The sequence below is a fragment of the Diceros bicornis genome, chromosome 2 (genome assembly GCF_020826845.1).
Source record: "Diceros bicornis minor isolate mBicDic1 chromosome 2, mDicBic1.mat.cur, whole genome shotgun sequence".
In the NCBI taxonomy this organism is placed as follows: Eukaryota; Metazoa; Chordata; class Mammalia; order Perissodactyla; family Rhinocerotidae; genus Diceros; species Diceros bicornis.
The window spans coordinates 40,299,678-40,318,177 of record NC_080741.1 but is presented as its reverse complement, the minus strand read 5'-3'; the positions used below and the strand labels follow the sequence as shown (position 1 = coordinate 40,318,177).

The 18,500-nt window shown below is 36.3% G+C and overlaps 1 protein-coding gene across 4 annotated transcripts in view; it reads right to left on the bottom strand.

Annotated features, from left to right (window-relative positions):
- The window catches only part of GOLGA4 (golgin A4), a 116,986-nt gene that overhangs the window by 25,644 nt on the left and 72,842 nt on the right, over positions 1-18,500 (bottom strand). For all 4 annotated transcript variants that reach the window (XM_058554982.1, XM_058554991.1, XM_058555004.1 and 1 more), the window contains 7 exons: positions 14,150-18,393; positions 13,468-13,589; positions 12,947-13,077; positions 4,997-5,110; positions 3,076-3,096; positions 2,826-2,894; positions 135-210 (listed from right to left, as the gene is read on the bottom strand). In XM_058554982.1, coding sequence (XP_058410965.1) covers positions 135-210; positions 2,826-2,894; positions 3,076-3,096; positions 4,997-5,110; positions 12,947-13,077; positions 13,468-13,589; positions 14,150-18,393 — 4,777 coding nt within the window. The remainder of the gene's footprint in view (positions 1-134; positions 211-2,825; positions 2,895-3,075; positions 3,097-4,996; positions 5,111-12,946; positions 13,078-13,467; positions 13,590-14,149; positions 18,394-18,500) is intronic.

Sequence of the window (18,500 nt, the reverse complement as noted above, 5' to 3'; positions counted from 1 at the left end):
CTATTATTGATGAATTACAAAGGTAAAATATATTCATTGTAAAGAATTAGAATAGCAAAGTGAAAAATAAAAGTCATCCATAAAACCAGCAATAAGATAACCAAGGATAACATGATATGAGAGATCATTCTTACCTTTGTAAGGTGTCCCCACAGTTGTTGCATATACATTCTTTTCATATTTCTTCAAACGGTCTTCTAAATTGTGAATCTAAAAATAACAAATATTCAAATCATATCATAAGATTCATATGGAAATTATATGAAAAAAAAAAAAAAAAAAGAACTGTTGTAGAACCAGATTTTTTAATGGTAAAGACAGAATATAGGGGTCGGCCCTGTGGCGTAGAGGTTAAGCTTGGCACGCTCTGCTTCGACAGCCGGAGTTCACGGGTTCGGATCCCGGGCATGGACCCACACCACTCGTCAGCCATGCTGAGGCAGTGACCCACATACAAAATGGAGGAAGACTGACACAGATGTTAGCTCAGGGCTACAATTCCTCAAGCAAAAAAAGGGGAAGACTGGCAACAGATGTTAGCTCAGGGCTACTCTTCCTCACCAAAAAAAAAAAAATGAGCAAAGGACTTGAATAGACATTGCTCCAAAGAAGATATACAAATGGCCAACAAGCAGATGATAAGATGCTCAACATCCTTAGTCATTAGGGAAATGAAAATTAAAACCATAATGAGATACCATTTCATACCAACTAGGATGGCTATAATCAAAAAACTCGTTGGCAAGGATATGGAGAAAATGGAATCCTTATACTTTGTTGGTGGGAATATAAAATGGTGCCACTATATAAAACGCTTTGGTGGTTCCTCAAAAAGTTAAACATAATTACCATATGATCTAGCAATTCTACTCCTGGGTATATACCCCAAAGAACTGGAAACAAGTCTTCAAACAATAACTTGTACACAGTGTTCCTAGCAGCACTATCCACAATAGCCAAAAAGTAGAAACAACCCAAATGTCCATCAACTGATGAATGGATAAACAAAATTTGGTACATCCATACAATGGAATACTGTTCAGCCACAAAAAGGAATAAAGTACCACATGGAGGAACCTTAAAAACATCAGGCTAAGTGAAAAAAAACAGATAAAAAAGGCCACGTATATATAATTCTATTTATATAAAATACTCGGAATAGGCAAATCCATAGACACAGAAAGCAGATTAGTGGTTGCCAGGGGCTCAGGGGAGGAGATAATGGGAAGTGACTGCTTAATGGGTATGGGGTTTCCTTTTGAGGTGATGAAATGTTCTGGAACTAGATAATGGTGATGGTTTCACAACATTGTGAATGAACTAAATGTCAATGAATTATGCACTTTATTTATTTATTTATTTATTTTGAAACATTTTTTTGTGTGTGTGAGGAAGATTGGCCCTGAGCTAACATCTGCCAATCCTCCTCTTTTTGCTGAGGAAGACCGGCCGTGGGCTAACATCCATGCGCATCTTCCTCCACTTTATATGGGATGCCGCCACAGCATGGCTTGCCAAGTGGTGCGTTGGTGTGCGCCCAGGATCCGAACCGGCAAACGCCAGGCCGCCACAGCGGAGCGCACACACTTAACTGCTTGCGCCACCGGGCCGGACATGTACTTTAAAATGGTTAAAATGGTCAATTTTATGTTATGTGTATTTTACCATTATAAAAATAACTAATACGCGGCCAGCCCAGTGGCATAGCGGTTAAGTTCACATGCTCTGCTTCGGTGGCCCAGGGCTCGCAGGTTCAGATCCTGAGTGCGGACCTACACACCGGTCATCAAGCCATGCTGTGGCAGGCATCCCACATATAAAGTAGAGGAAGATGGGCATGGATGTTAGCCCAGGGCCAATCTTCCTCAGCAAAAAGAGGACTATTGGCAAAAGATGTTCTTAGCTCAGGGTAATTTTCCTCACCAAAAATAAATAAATAACTAACTAATACAAAAACTGTCAGCAGTTTGAAGATCTGAGGATGCTAAAAGAAAAGAATTTTACAGCAGTAATCTTGAGAATAGACGAGAAAGGCTAAACCACTGGGAAGCAGAAAAAAATTAAGTAACATCAAGACTTAGCACCTATCATTATGAATTTTTTAAAAAATTTATGAAAATTTTCAAACATACTGAAACACAGAAAGTATAGCACAAGTAATGCTCATATACCCATCCATCACCTAGTTTTAACAATTATCAAGATTTTTATATGTATGAATTTTTAAAAAACTGGAAAATTCCTGGAGATTTAGCCTTCAAACTTAGCCTGCTGACTTGAGTCACTATTACTGCCGAGTTTGGAAAAAGACTACTAAAGATCATGCACCACAGATGCACATACACTGGTGTTTGCATGCTTCTGCATTCTACTAGGCATACACACATGGTCCTATTTAAATAGAATTACTGTACTGGATAATATATGGACAAATCATATTAAATCAAGACAATTTAACTACCATGAAAAAGTAGTAAAGATTGATGTCAATGTATTTTCCCCCTGACAAAAGCAAAAATAACTTCTTTCTTAGGACTTAAGTTATTACAAATTAAACAAACACAAACTGCTACCCAAAATGTTAAGCACTGGAAATAGAAATAACAGGATGCAAATGTTCTTGTTTAAAATATATGTGATCATGAATTTATAGAGATATCCTCTAGCACCTTCAGACTAGGAACTAAAATTTCCTGTGTAAGACAAAATTGCAAGGCCAACTATAAAATCAGTTCTTAAAAAAATTAGCTAAATGAGATCCAAGTACATACTAACATAAATTAAGGAAGTTAGTTTAACATAAAAAGCACCAATTAGACCTGTACCTGTTCTCTGAACTCTTGTTCTTTCAACTTTGAATCACTGATTAGAGTAGTCTTCTGTGCTAGTTGTGTCTGAAAGAACAAAAAGTCAGATGTGAAATGCATATGGGTTTCATCATTGTCTGGACACATTTCTGTACTGCTTGGTCAATTTTTCCTTGTTAAAACAGTCTCTTTATGTTTTAACTTAAAACACAGAATACTCCTGAAAACGTATTACCTTCAGTCAAATTCAATGAAGAACTAGTCTTACCTGTAGCTCCATAATTGTTACCTGAAAATGAAATAGAAAAAAATGAGTGTATACAATAACATCTACAAGAAACAACAAAATGGAGCAATATGAAATTACAAGGAAATAAGAATTGAGTGCTAGAGTGGTCAGAGTTGAGATCAGATAACTTCAAATATTTGCTTTTAAACCTGGTGTATTTTGCTATACAGACTATTATAGCGTAAACAGATACAAACACAGGTAGCACAAAGAAAAATGACTGGAAAGTCACTAACCATACTCATAACAAGTTTACCACTTGGGAAGGGGAGGTGCTCACCAAGAAAGGTTTATTCCATATAATTCTGTATTATCTGACTGTTTTACAAGAATATATTCATGGATTATTTGTGTAATTTTTCAAAAATTAAACATATTAACATCTATTTAAAGCCCATGGGCCCTGTAGGGAAACTTCTAAAGAACTATTTCCAGGAATTCGCACTGAGTTATTACCACAAATTAGTTTTCATTGAACTCAACAATGATATGAAATTTAACATGTCCCAGTAGCATCAAAAGATGCTTGAGAAGGAAAAAGATTAAAATTCATGAAAAATAAAATAGAAAAATATTTTTTAGACTAAAAATAAAAATTAAGGATGTTTTCACTCCCTTCTTATGACATAAGGTAAAGGACTCAGAAGACCTTCTGAATATTAATTTCATAATGTTTCAATACTCTGGCATCCTGACACATGTGAAAATGCCACTAATATGCAACTTAACACTTATTTTGATACCAAGGAAAAGAACATGTTAGTGAAGTATATGTATTCTTCTCATAGGAAGTAATATCTAACAGCACCCAGTGTATTCAAATCATGACCAAATGTTAAAAAAAAATTAAAAAACAAAAATTAAAACAACAAAACTAACTTAATAGCTATTAAAGAAACAGAGACACAGTCTGCTCAGCTTGCTTGGTTCTAATAATTAAGATATATGTACCAAGTGGCATAGCATAGTAAAGCCCCTTATAAAGGCGTCTTCTCTGCATTTTGGAAAAGTGATCCATGTAACTGGTTGTCTAAAAAATTGCTATTGGGTAACTGACATTCTGTAATGAATCCTATACAACCCTCGAGGATGAAGTGATGAACAGTATCCATCTACTTTCCTAAAGTCCTCTTGACAGTGCTATGAAAAGATCATAATGGATGAGTGAGAGCATTTTAGGACATAAAACAGTACACCATCTGGCTTCTCAAACTGGGTCCCACACGCCCTGCAGGTATGCACTTGTTGTGATGCACAGAAGAACAGGAAGCCACAGGGTAAACACGGCCTATCTTTCATAGCATCAATTTTACTTAAAAATTGAGATTATAAACATGCCTAGATATGCAGTGCCAGATCTCTTTGAATTCAGTCCAATTTTCCAAAATAATCCTATTGCATCTGCATCTGATCCATTAACCAAGAAGAAAAATAGAAATTTTCTTAATGGTATATAACGAAAAATATTTTTATGTGACTACAAATAAGGATATACTATAGAATATAAAATTTACATGAATTTTTAGCACAAAATATAAAAATCTAAAATGGTCATACTTTGGACCATTTTTGGCTATGCCCCAGCACTATGAAGTTCACTTTCCTAGGCTATTCTTTCCATGGAAAAGACTGCGAAGCACTGGTATAAGAGAAATGTCTAAGTTTTGAAGTCTGGCAGATTGGGTTTAAATTCCCAATACAACATTTATCCTGTTAGTGTGAACATTTTATTTAACCTCTTTGAACCCTAGTTTCACTATCTATAAAACAGAGGCAAGAATCTCTCTCTTCAAAGTTTCTGTTAGGATTAAATGAGGTAGGTATATATGTTAGCAGGTGAGTCAAACAACAGAAATAATGTTTTCAAGAAACGTGTGAAGCAAAGTCAAGTTCCTCTCACTTTATCATTGCCAGGATTCTCTTCCTGCTGTAACCTTTGCTGATATTTCTTCTGCAGCTCCTCAAGTTGAGTCTGCAGGTCTATTACTTTTGCAGTCATTTCTTCTTCACGAGCCTTTAGGATAAAAAAATATGTTAGCAAACATATCAACAAGAACATGGTAGAGAGGCAACACAGCACAGAGAAAACTGCCTCTGAAGGAGAAACAAACACATATATTTTTTGAGACACAAACCACTGTTTTTATTGTAATTCATTACTGTGCTCTAAACATCTTCCTTCATACCCCACTTTTAACTCGAAGCCCTTTTCTTTTTTTGATGAGGAAGATTGATCCCGAGCTAACATCTGTTGCCAATCTTTCTCTTTTTGCTTGGGAAAGATTGTCCCTGAGCTAACATCTGTGCCAATCTTCCTCCATTTTGTATGTGGGACACCAGCACAGCATGGCTTGATGAGTAGTGTGCAGGTCCATGCCCAGGATCCGAACCTGTGAACCCCAGGCCACCGAAGTAGAGTGCCCAAAATTAACCACTATGCCACCGGGCCAGTCCCCAACTCCAAGCCCTTTTTAACGCTGCTCACAATTCCTAGGACAGCATTTTTCCACCCTCACGCCCTCTGTCCCCCATCCTATAAAGCTCATCACGCCATTTCCTTTCCCTTAAACTAAGGTTCCCACGCTTAAGCAATAATAGGTGTACGACAGCGCTGCGACAGAACTATAATACAGAACTCGTGTTTTAAGACTTTGGATTTGACGTCTAGAAAACATCCATTAATATAAACTAGTAGATATTTTTATGCACAGCACTGTTCAACCAGCTGGCAACTTACTGATCACAAGAAGTTGTAGAGGTTTTTTTCCCAGCTGCTTTGGACGGGCTATATATATCAAGAGATAGTTCTTTGTCCTAGTTCAGCAAATCTGCACATCTCCTACACATCTGCCCCCAAACCACACCAGCAGTTCTTTGGGGATAAAATGTCCAACTAAAATCTATTTTTGAAAAAAAAATTAGTTACTGTATAGTGTATTGGTAACCAATGTGACATCTCCATTTGCCCTGAACTTTGCGAAAAACAGACAAGACTGCAAAAGTAATGTGTGACTTATTGGTCCAAAAATCCTACTTATGAAATTTGGCATACAAATCATTTTCTCTTCTGTTTTGACTGCCCTGGTAAAAAGCTGTTACCCCTCCTTACATTTCTTCATTTATCTTGATAATTGCCATGATCTACTGTACACAGCAGAGAAGATCTCTCCTTGCTCTTATAAATCTTGCAATAACCTTTGTGCTAAAAGAACATTTGGAATTGGAATATCGATTAGATTTGAGTAATGAAGACAGGACAAGAGACTAAACAGGAAAAACAACCACAAACAGGTATCTGATTTAATAGATGCTGACTTGCCAGAACCAAGAAACATCATTCTCAAAAACAAACAAAAACAGATAGGCACCATGGCACAAAATAAGGCAACGAACCATGCGACACTTGGAAAATCTAATTTTAAATGCCATTTGCCATGAAACTTAGACCAACTGAAAAAAGAACAAACTCCTTCTCCCAACATAAGCAAAGCAGAGATCTCTAGCCTCCTTACATATCTCTCCACTTTAACCTAGCCACCACCCTTAAAACACCATTGACCAGAAACTACTGAAAATACATTATTGCCCGTGGTCTTGATTTACTGTTTTTATTCTACCATTGCATATCCCGTGTGGATATCTGTGTCAATATGGTTTAGCCTTGTTCAAAAGGATCACCTCCATACCTACTTATTCAGTTAGGCCCAGATTTTAATATGACAGTTGGCTATGTCCTACATTTCCTTTGACAGTTGTGGGATACCAATCTAAAGCAAGCCCTCTAAGAATTAGTAAAGAATTCTTGATGTGTTATTTCTAATTTAAGAAACAATCTAATGTTAGACCAGATGGACTTAACAGATATATACAGAACATTCCATCCAAAAGCAACAGAATACACATTCTTCTCAAGCACACATGAAACATTTTCCAGGGTAGATTGTATGTTAGGCCACAAAACAAGTCTTAATAAATTTAAGAGGACTGAAATCATATCAAGCATCTTTTCCAACCACAATGGTATGAAACTAGAAATTAATTACACAAAGAAAACTGGAAAATTCACAAACGTGTGGAGATTAAACAACATGCTACTGAACAACCAATGGGTCAAAGAAGAAATCAAAGGAAAAATCAAAAAATACTTTGTGACAAATGAAAATGGAAATATAACATACCAAAATTTGTGGGATGCAGCAAAAGCAGTTCTAAGAGGGAAGTTCATAGTGATAAACACCTATCTTAAGAAAGAAGAAAAGTCTCAAACAACCTAACTTGACACCTCAAGGAACTAGAAAAAGAACAAATGAAGCCCAAGGTTAGCAGAAGGAAGTAAATAACAAAGATTAGAGCAAAAATAAATGAAATTGAGACTAAAAACACAATAGAGAAGATCAAGGAAGCTAAGAGTTACTTCTCTAAAAAGATAAACAAAATTGACAAGCCTTTAGCTAGACTCACCAAGAAAAAAGGAGAACTCAAATAAATAAAATCAGAAATGAAACAGGTGATGCTACAATTGATACCAGAGAAGTACAAAGGATCATAAGAGACTACTATGAACAATTATAAGCCAACATATTGGACAACCTAGAAGAAATGGATAAATTCCTAGAAACAGACTAAATCATGATGAAAGAAGAAATCTGAACAGACTGATTACTAGTAAGGAGATTGAATCAGTAATCACAACCTCCCAACAAACAAAAGTCCAGGACCAGACAGCTTCACTGGTGAATTCTACCAAAGATTCAAAGAAGAATTAACATCAACCCTTCTCAAACTCTTCCAAAAAATAGAAGAGGCGGAAATACTTCCAAACTTATTTTATGAGACCAGCATTACTCTGATACCAAAACCAGAGAAAGACACCACAAGAAAAGAAAATTACAGGCCAATATCCCTGATGAACATAAATGGAAAACGTCTTAACAAAATATTAACAAACTAAATTTAAAATACATTAAAAGGATCATACACTTGGATCAAGTAGGATTTACCCCGGGCATGCAAGGATGGTTCAAGACCCGCAAATCAGTCAACGTGATACACAACATTAACAAAATGGAGGATAAAAATCATATGATCATCTCAAAAGATGTAGAAAAAGCATTTGACAAAATTCAACACTCATTTATGATAAAAACTCTCAAAAAATGAGTATAGAGGGAACATACCGCAACATAATAAACGCTATATATAACAAGCCCACAACAAACATCATACTCAGTGGTAAAAAGCTGAAAGCCTTTCCTCTAAAGGACAAGACAAGGATGCCCACTCTCACCACTCTTATTCATCATAGTATTGAAGTCTTAGCCAGAGCAATTAGGTGGAAAAAAGAAACAAAAGGCATCCAAATTGGAAAGGAAGAAGTAAAACTGTCACTATTTGCAGATGACATATTATACATAGACAACCCTAAAGATGCCATCAAAAAACTGTTAGAGCTAGTAAACAAATTCAGTAAAATCGCAAGATACAAAGTCAATACACAAAAATCTCTTGCATTTCTATACACTAATAATGAACTATCAAAAAGAAATCTTCCAGTGAGACTGCTCTGAGGTTGGGACTAGGCTATTAGGTAAGCTCCCTTACTTGTGAGTACTCAACTCCTTTGAGATGTTACCACCCCCTCTTCCAAAATGAATTTTTCCCACCCTACAGTGTGTCACCTCCTTCAAATTTACCAAGTGTCAGTATGTGCCAAGCACTTGGCTAGGTCCTCAAGACTAGAGATGAACAACAAAATCCCTGCCCACAAGATGCTTACAGTCTAGAAGAGAGGACAGATACATTAATACTTTCCTACACACTTAGGTATGTATGACAAAAAGTAAATGTTATAAGTGAAGTAATAAATACAGATTGAGTACCAAAGATGCAATTAATTCATGCAATTAATTAATGCAATACAGATGCAATTAATTCTATTTAAGGGGTTTTAAAAAACTGTAAATGAAAACAGTATGATGCAGATAAGTATACCCAAAAACTAACTTTTGGGTAGGAAAGGAAAAAATAAGAATACATTTCATTTTTGTTTCTGTTTGCATAAGGAAATACTGGAATATTACATAAGAAACCAATGGTTACCTGTGGGGAGAAGAGGTACAGGACATAGAACATAGAGAACAAGAATGGGTGTAATTTTCATTACAGACCATTGTCCAATTATACTTTTTTTTTTTTCTTGTGAGGAAGATCAGCCCTGAGCTAACATCTGTGCTAATCCTCCTCTTTTTGCTGAGGAAGACCGGCTCTGAGCTAACATCTACTGCCAATCCTCCTCGTTTTTTTTCCTCCAAAGCCCCAGAAGATAGTTGTATGTCACAGCCGCACATCCTTCTAGTTGCTGTATGTGGGACACGGCCTCAGCACGGCATGAGAAGCGGTGCGTCAGTGCGCGCCCGGGATACGAACCCAGGCTGCCAGTAGCGGAGCACACGCACTTAATCGCTAAGCCATGGGGCTGGCCCCAATTATACTTTTTTATATTATTTTGATCTTTAAACCATGTGAATACATTTGACTCAAAATATTTTTTCTAAATAAAAGTTAAATTTAAAACTTTTTTTTTAAGCCAAAAGAGAGATGGTAACAGCTGCACTAATTCATGAAGTTTGAGAATGTGATCTTTAGACACAGAAAAGCAGGAGCAAAGGCAAAATATGATGAAGAACAAGCTAAAGCTAAGTTTTTTTTTGTTTGTTTTTTGTTTTGTGAGGAAGATCAGCCCTCAGCTAACATCCATGCTAATTCTCCTCTCTTTTTGCTGAGGAAGACTGGCTCTGAGCTAACATCTATTGCCAATCCTCCTCCTTTTTTTTCCCCAAAACCCCAGCAGATAGTTGTATGTCATAGTTGCATATCCTTCTAGTTGCTGCATGTGGGACACAAGCCTCAGCATGGCCAGAGAAGCGGTGCATCGGTGCGCACCCGGGATCCAAACCCAGGCCGCCAGTAGCAGAGCGCGCGCACTTAACCGCTAAGCCACAGGGCTGGCCCTAAAGCTCAGTTTGACTGGAACGCAGACTAAACTGGAGGAGGTATCACTGGGACAATGGGAAGCCACTGGAGGTATTTAGGAGGAGAAATGATATGATCACATCTTTGTTTCAAGATAGAAAATAACTCTGACAGGAATAGATGAATACCTTAGTACCAAAAAAAAAAACCCAGCAGCAAGTAGATCAGGTGGGAAATTAATGTGACAGACCAGACCACATGAAAGATGGTAGCCCAGACTGTGGCAGAAGTGGTGGAGGTAACAGGAGAGGAACATGCAATATGATTCAATGAAAAACTATGTTCTGAATGTCTACTATATGTTGGATATTGTGCTGGAGATATACCATTAAAGGGAGACAGATGATTTCTCTGCTTAGTAAATCAGGGAAGATAGCAGATTTCACGTCCTAAAAGGTGTGTAGATGTATATGTGTGAGGGCCAAGGAAGACACTAGGTGTGAATCAAAAATGACAAAAGTTCCTAGCTTCTTCAAATAGGGGAAAGAATGATACAAATGTTATCTAGGATAGTAAAGGCAGGAAAATGAAAATGTCTGTGTGCTCCAATTTGCTATTAACAAATCATGGAATTATTTTAATAGATGACAAAAACTCAGCATTCTACAATGTCATCATTAAGACAAATCATCAACCTAATAACAGTTTTTCAGAGAGGGGAAAAAACACCACCTCATAATACCTACAAATCCCATATAAAACTCTAATTCCAGAAATTTTTAAGTGGGAGAACGGAAGAGAATATGTCTCAGAAACAAAGCAATATGGTGTTTGTTCTCTATGGTGTTTGTTGAGAACTGCTAATACCCCTCTCAGTAATTTGCATTTTAAAAAGAAATTGTTCAAGACAGAGTATGTATTTGGGTGTTTAAATGGGGACTGCCAACTTAATCAAAAAGTCAGCCCTAGACCTGGCAGTTGAAAGTCTAAGGCCACACTGTCCAATATAGTAGCCACTAGCCACCCTAGAACCACGGCTATGAGCACTTGAAATTTGGCTAGTCCAAACTGAGATGGGCTATAAATGTGAAAATGCACTGAATCTCGAAGAATTTATATATACACACACACACACACACACACACACACAATTTTATATTGACTACATATTGAAATGATAATATTTTGGATATAATGAGTTAGTTAACATATTATTAAACTTAAGTTCACCTGTTTCTTTTTATTCTTTTAATGTAGCTACTAGAAAATTTAAAATTATATGAGTGGCTCACATTTGTGACTTGCATTACATTTCTAAATGACAGTGCCGGTCTCAGGCACAGGAAGGGGCTTGGGGAAGAGACCACCTAACTCCTTTGCCCACCCTCCACTTCCTGCCCACTTGCTTTACTACTCCAAGTCTCAAGCTTGGAGGACCATTCCCTTAATTTCCCTAAGGAAACAGCAGATTTTCAAGGAGAACCACACCAGAGGTTAACCTATCTGTCTATTACTGTCTCCCTGTTCCCTGACTCCCCTACCTATGAAGGTTTGTCATACGCCTTGGAACATCTACCATCTACTACCCTACACATTGAGACAGAGAAATAGTTCACAAAAGGGAAATTTTAGAGCTGTGGCACAGTTTATCCCCTGCAAATGAAGCTCCTTAACTTACTTATCCATGATAAATAACTGTTGGCTTCCCCAAGTTCCTTTCTTATGGAGAAGTCTTTATAAAATACATGAAAGCTAATGAGTCACTGCTCTACCACTCACTATGTAGTTTTAGAGAAATCATTTAACTATGCTGAACTTGCTTTTCCTTCTGCAAAAACAAAAAATAGAAGATGAAACTAAACTAGCTTTAATATATCTTCCAATTTCAACATTCTCTAGGCATTCAAGAAACAATAGCATTTTTTTAAAACTTCACATATATACTCTACAAAAGTAAAAGAAAATGAGAAATTATTCAAATCCTTTCATAATGAGATTCAAAGCTCAAAAATTATCCAAAGTCGGCATTTATACGCATGTGCCATACCCTGGAATTTCAGCCTTTTCAATTACATTTAAAATAATAATTATTAGAATCTGTTCCTGGCTCAGACTCCTATTGCTGCCATAGTCAGTTGAAGCATGAGTCTCCGATTTATGCATTTTTAATCATGAAATGGTTCTTGGCATATACTGAAGGTTTGGAGTAACTAAAGAATCTGCAACCCAACCATGAATAATTTACATTTGAAAATGTTGAGTCCAAAATACTCACTAACATTCATGGCTTATCTTCATACACAAAAGTGACAATGCTAATCTACCATTAGTGGAATTAAGCACATTAAACTAACCTTCCAATAAATATAAAGATTTGGCTGAGCACTCCATTTTTTTTTCCATCTTTTTTCTCCCTTGAGACCGACAAAAACCATGCAAATTGGTAGGGATGGAGCAAAATTAACTGGCCCTCCTGGAAAGATCCGAGCTAAGCTAAGTAACTACACACTAACTATCCCATTACTTCACCCAAGCACAAGCTCTCAATTCTTAGTTCTCACACAATTTAGTCTGACTCTGAGAAAAAGACAGAGAAAAGAATCCATTCTTCCCCTTAGTAACTCACTGTCGCTTCTCTACCCACCAAGTGGACTTTACTGCCTGATTAGTATTATCTGCTCAGGAAACTACAATCTGGCAGAAATCAATTAGACTCCTTATAAATCTGCATATAGTGTAGAAATAATGATTTGAATAATATTGAGCCAAAAAAACCCTCTACATTAGAAAAACAGGAAATTTGACAGCCAATCTCCTTTAGCACTACCATGAACTCTATTACAGCTAAATTTCAAAAGAGAAAGAGAAAATAAGGTACATCAAGGATTTCTTCATATCTTTTGGCTGTTCTTTTTAGATCATCTTCTTTCTCTGCAATTTTTTTATATAACTGATTTGTCTCTTCTTGATGGCTTTCCAAAAGTTCAGCCTCCACTTCCTGGGCTTTATCTAATAAATAAAAAATGGACATAAACAAGAAAACACATTAGGTAAGAAATAATATCTATATCCCAATTTCAATAAGAACCTTTGTTCTAAATCAAATTTGATAAAAATAAATTGACCAAATGTACCCTTCTCACAGAGCAGAAGTGTCTTTATAAGGTAATTAATTAGCTAATGCTTTCACGTTCTTTCACCTGCTCCTCCCCTCCGTAAAACGCAAACCACTGCCAGGAAGCACAGGTTCCCAGTAGAGAACTTTCTTGAGCAAGAATAATTTTTTCTCCAGTTTAATTACTTAAAGCACTTAGCACAGTGTGAAAAGAATAAGTTTAAACTATAAATAGTCTCTGCTAATTCTGATTTGTTCTTCACTGAATTTAAAATTTTACTTACCAATGGTTTCTTTTATGGTCATTTCCAGCTCCCGTTCCTTTTGCGCCAGCTGTGCATGAAACTCCCTCATCAGCTGTTTTAATGTGGAATTGTGCTTCAACTCAAGATCTTCCTGCTCCTGTCTGAGTAACAAAGATATAAAGAGTTAACTGTTGTCATACAAAAAACAAGCTGTAAACAGTTACCTGGTCTTCACAACTGTGTATATAGTATAATCTCACTGGCATAAAAACATTTTTAAGAGCGCATACGTGTACGTGTACGTGTGTGTGTGTGTGTGTGTCTGGGCACAGAAAACTTCTGAAAGGATATGTAAATTATGACTACCTCTAGGGAATGGTCCTGGGGATCTAAGAATTTTTCTTTTCCACTTAAAATTTTTCACCAGACACATCTATTATATAATAATAATGCTAATACTAAAAATAACACAAAATGAAAATAATTACTTGGATAGGTACCTAATAACCATCTTAATGCAAGAAAAGGTTTTTTCCCCCCTAAATGGACATGGAATAAAACTGCCTCCGCCTTAAACTGTTTTTATTTCTCCTCAGTATTTAACTTACTAGATGTATGTTTAATACTTCAGGTAGGTGAAACTTAACTGTATTAGGCACGAAAAAAGAGTCTTAATTAAGGAGGATTGCCTTAAAAATATTTATGCTGAAAAAAAACTTACTTGATTTTCTCTTCCATTTCTTGTTCATATTCTTTCTTTATTATATCCAATTCTTGCTGATGCTCCTTCCGCAACATTCGAAGATCTTTCTGCAATTTATCAACCTCTTTCCCCAGCTTCTGCTTCTCCTGCTCTGCTCCTGCCAATTTAAACTCCAGGTCATTGTGCTCAGGCTCCATGTTACTAAGTAATTTGGGTTGGACCACATGTGATTTGGACTTTTCTTCAGCACTTTCTTCCAAAACTTCTGTGGCTTTACTCTTTCCATCCATTTGTTGTTGTAAAGTCTGTAATTTTTCATATTTTGAGGTCAACTCTTCTATTGCAACTCTATGTCCTTCCTTCTCTCTTACTAAGCAGGAATCCAGCTCTTTTATCTTTTGTTCCAAAATCTGACAGGTTAGTTCCTTCTCCTGGAGGGTTTTCTGGACATCATCAACCACATTTTCCAAGTTTTGCTTTGCCCTTATGTTATTTCTATCTCCCTCTTCTTCTACATCCTGAGATCCTATCAAGTAATATTTCTGGTTTTTTTCTTCAAGTTCTTCTTGAAGATGATTTATCATAACTTGATCTTCATGTTGCTTTGCTTCAGCATGTTCTATCTTTATTAAGAGCTCCTGGTATTTGCACTGCATTTCAGAATGAGCAGACACTGTCTCTTCTTTTTCTTGCTCTAACCTCTGCAATAGCTTTTCTTTTTCAATTAAATTTCTTTTTAAAACACTGATTTTTTCTTCACATGCCTTCTGCACACAGCCTTGGGGATCTGCTTCTTCTTGCTCAGTACAGGCTGCCACATTTTTTGTTGATCTGGGTACAACTGATGTTTCTGCTTGCGGTGAACTTTCTACCGACTTAAGTTTTTCTTCCAAGATGTGAATTTCTCTCTCTTTTTCCTGCAATTTCATATTTAGCTCACTCAAATTACTTTCTGTATCTTTTTTATATTGCTGTTCTTTCTCTTCCATTTGAGTTAACAACTGCTTCTTGATGGCAGCAATTTTTTGTTCAGCTTTTTTCTTCAGTTCTGCTAATTTTGCAGTACTTTCTAACTCAAGTCTATCTTCCAATGCCTTTAACTCCTCTTCTTTGCTTTTCACACTTGAATGCACATGTTCCAATTCTTTCTTCTTAGTTTCAAGTTCAGAGTTCATGGAAGACACTTGCTTTTCGAGTCTTAAGACTTTTTCTTCAGCCTCTTTAACCCTGTTGTCCTTTTCTTCTCCCAATTCCTGCATGTGTTGAAGTTTCTGAACCGTTTCTTTCTGTTCGATATCCTTTTGTTGATTGTAATTTTTAAGAACTTCATTTAAGGACTCAATTTCAATTGTTTTCTGAGTAACATGTTCCTCTAATTCCACAATTCTTGCTATTTGAGTTTTTAACTCAATCTCTAAATTACACTCCTTTTTCTCCATCTTGCTGTTCTTATCTTCCATTTCACCCTTTAAACATTCAAATCTTTCATTTTGCTGATCAAGGTCTTCCTTCAGTAAAGTTATATGCTCATCCTTTTCACTGGCTTCCTTTGTTTTTAACTCAAGCTGCATCTGCAATTCTTTAATAGTATTTTGATATTGTGTAAATCTTGACTGTGCTTTCTTCTTCCATTCTGAGAATTTGTTGGACAAGTGATCTACCTGTTCAAGAGCAGAAATTTTTTCTTTACTCAGAGTTTCAACTTTCAAAGATAAATCTTGCACCTGATTCAGCAATTCACGTTGTTCCTCATCGTATCGCTTACTTAGTAATGAAATGGTTGCTTCTTTTTCAGTTAGGCTGATACTATTCTGAAGTTGTGCATTCAAATCAGTTAGTTGTTTACTAAGACTGCTGATTTCAGATTTTTTTTCTTTAAGCTCTTCTTTCATCAATGTAACAACATTGATGTTTTCCGATAACTCTTTCTTCAACTGTGTGATACAAGACTCCTTTTCAGAGGCAGCCTGTTGCTGACTGCCTCCTTCCTTCTGTAAGGCTTCTTTTTCTGTTACAAGATCTTCAATATCAGCCTTCATGCTCTTAATTTGATTTTCTTTTTCTTCTAACTGATGGGTAGCCTGTTGAAAAGAACTATTTAGTGTATTTTGCTCTTCTGTTAGCTGTTTAAGTTGTGCTTCTAATTCAGAAACTCTGCAAGTTCTACTTACTAGTGCCTCCTTAACTTTAGTCGTGTGGTGTTGACAATGGGCAATTCTAGAGAGAATGGCATTAATTTTACTACTACTAATGTTGATTAGTTCATTTGTTTTAGCTTGTAATAAGGCTTCAGTTTTATTAGAGTAAATATCCAGCTGAACTGCTAGTTCCTCAGACAGTTTTTTGAATTCCAAGCTTTTGTCTTCTAGGCTTTTCTTACTCCTTTCATGTGAGGACTTCAAACTCTGGACTTCTTCATCTGTGGTTTTCAACTTGTCAGTCAACTCAGAAACTTGAAGCTTATCTTTTTCTGCCAGCATCTTCAGTTCAACTACATGCTCTTGAAGACAAGTATTTTCCTTCAGAGAATGATTCAAGTCAAGCTCCAGCTTTTCAAGCTGTGCTTTCAGTTTCGTTTCATTTTGTGAGAGAGAATTCACATGAGCAGACTTCTGGTTTAACTGTTCCTTTAACTCCTTTAATATCGTATCCTGCTTAACACCTTCTTCCTTCAGCCATGCTATTTCCTTGTTCATCTCTTCTTTTTCACATCCAAATATGAGGATCTTTTGCTTCAGTTCTGCTACCTCTTGTTCTTTTTCCTGTAATTGGATTTCATGTTTTTCCTGAAGTTCTTCAGCTTGCTGATTAAATTTCTTTTCCCAGACTGATATAACATCATTGAGTTCTTGCCTGTGCTTCTCAGTAAGACTTTCTATTTGCTCCTTTTGGTTTATTTCCAGTCTTGACACTGCATCATTGATTCCAGCTGAGTTAGCCTGTGCCATTTCCAAAATTTTGGCATTGAACTGTTTTTCTTTCTGACTAAGCTCTAGAACAGTATTTTCAAGCTCTTTTTTAAGTTTGGCTTCCTGATCCAACAATTTCTTCTTTAATGTTTCTTGCATCTCCTTTGCTTTCTGTTTAATTTTTTCCATCTTTTTTTCTTGATTTTTAAATTTGGTTTCATATTCCTCATGCAAAATACTAATACTGTCCTCCTTGGCTGATAATTTCTGTTTGAGTATTTCAATTTCTTTCCTCTGTCCTTCTCTCATTTGTAAAATTACATTTTCCTTTTCTATCAAGTTTTGCTTTGTCTGTTCTTGCTCTATGTTATTATCTTTAAGTTGAGACTCATAGAGTTTGGTTAAAGATTTTACTTTTTCCTCCATTTCACTATTTTGTTTTTCAAGTTGCTGCATTAAGTCCTGTACGTGGATTTTGTGAGCATCTAACTCAGTACAAACTTCTTTCTTTTGTGTCTCAACTTCAGCTACCTGTTTGGTAAGAAGAATTCTTTCTGTTTCCAAATTCAACAACTGCTGCTGCAACTGGGTCAGCTGCTCCTCATATGCTTTTGCCAGCTCATGTGTAGTACTCTGGGATGACTGAAAAAGATCCAGCTTAGCAGATGCCTGCTGCAGTTCCCCTTCAAACCTTTTAATATCTGCTTCTAAATTTTCCACATGAACCTGATGCTCTTTCAAATGCTTGTCCTTTTCCTTCAGAAGAAGCCCAAGTTGATTAATTTCATCTTTTAATGCCTTCTCAGTTCTCTGGATAGACATCTCCTGTTCTTTAATGATATTGTCAACTTGTTGCTGGTGATGACTTTTCTCTTCATCCAGCTTGGCCTCTAATTCCTGCTTCACTTTATCTGCTTGATCCTTTAGTACAGAAAGTTCTTCTTCAAGCTTGTCACGGGCTTTTAATACTTCTGACAGTTCAGAAGACAAGGATTCCAGTTCTGTTTGCTTCAGATCAAGCTTTTCTAAAGTCTTTTCATTCATCTCTTCTATGTGGGCCTGGAAGAGACTCTCTTTGTCTTTCGACAATGTTTCTTTCTCTTGTTCACATTTTTCTCTAAGTTTTTCCATGTCAGTCTGATGCTGTTGCTTTAAGATTTGGAGTTTTTCAGTCCAAAGGTTATCCTGCTGATGTTGTAGGCTTTCCAATTCTGTTTTGTGTTTTTCAACCATGATTGTAATTTCTTTGTTGTGCTTATTTTTTTCAGCTTCCAAATGAATAGCTAAATCTTCTGATTGATTTTTGCTTTCTTGCAAGCTTTTTTCCAAAGAACTTTCTAATTCAAGAATTCTCTGTTAATAAAAACAGACATATTTTTATTAAAGTACAGATCTGTTTATTAGCAATGATATACATGACATGATGTCTACATCTACTTAAATTTTTAAATTTAGATAAA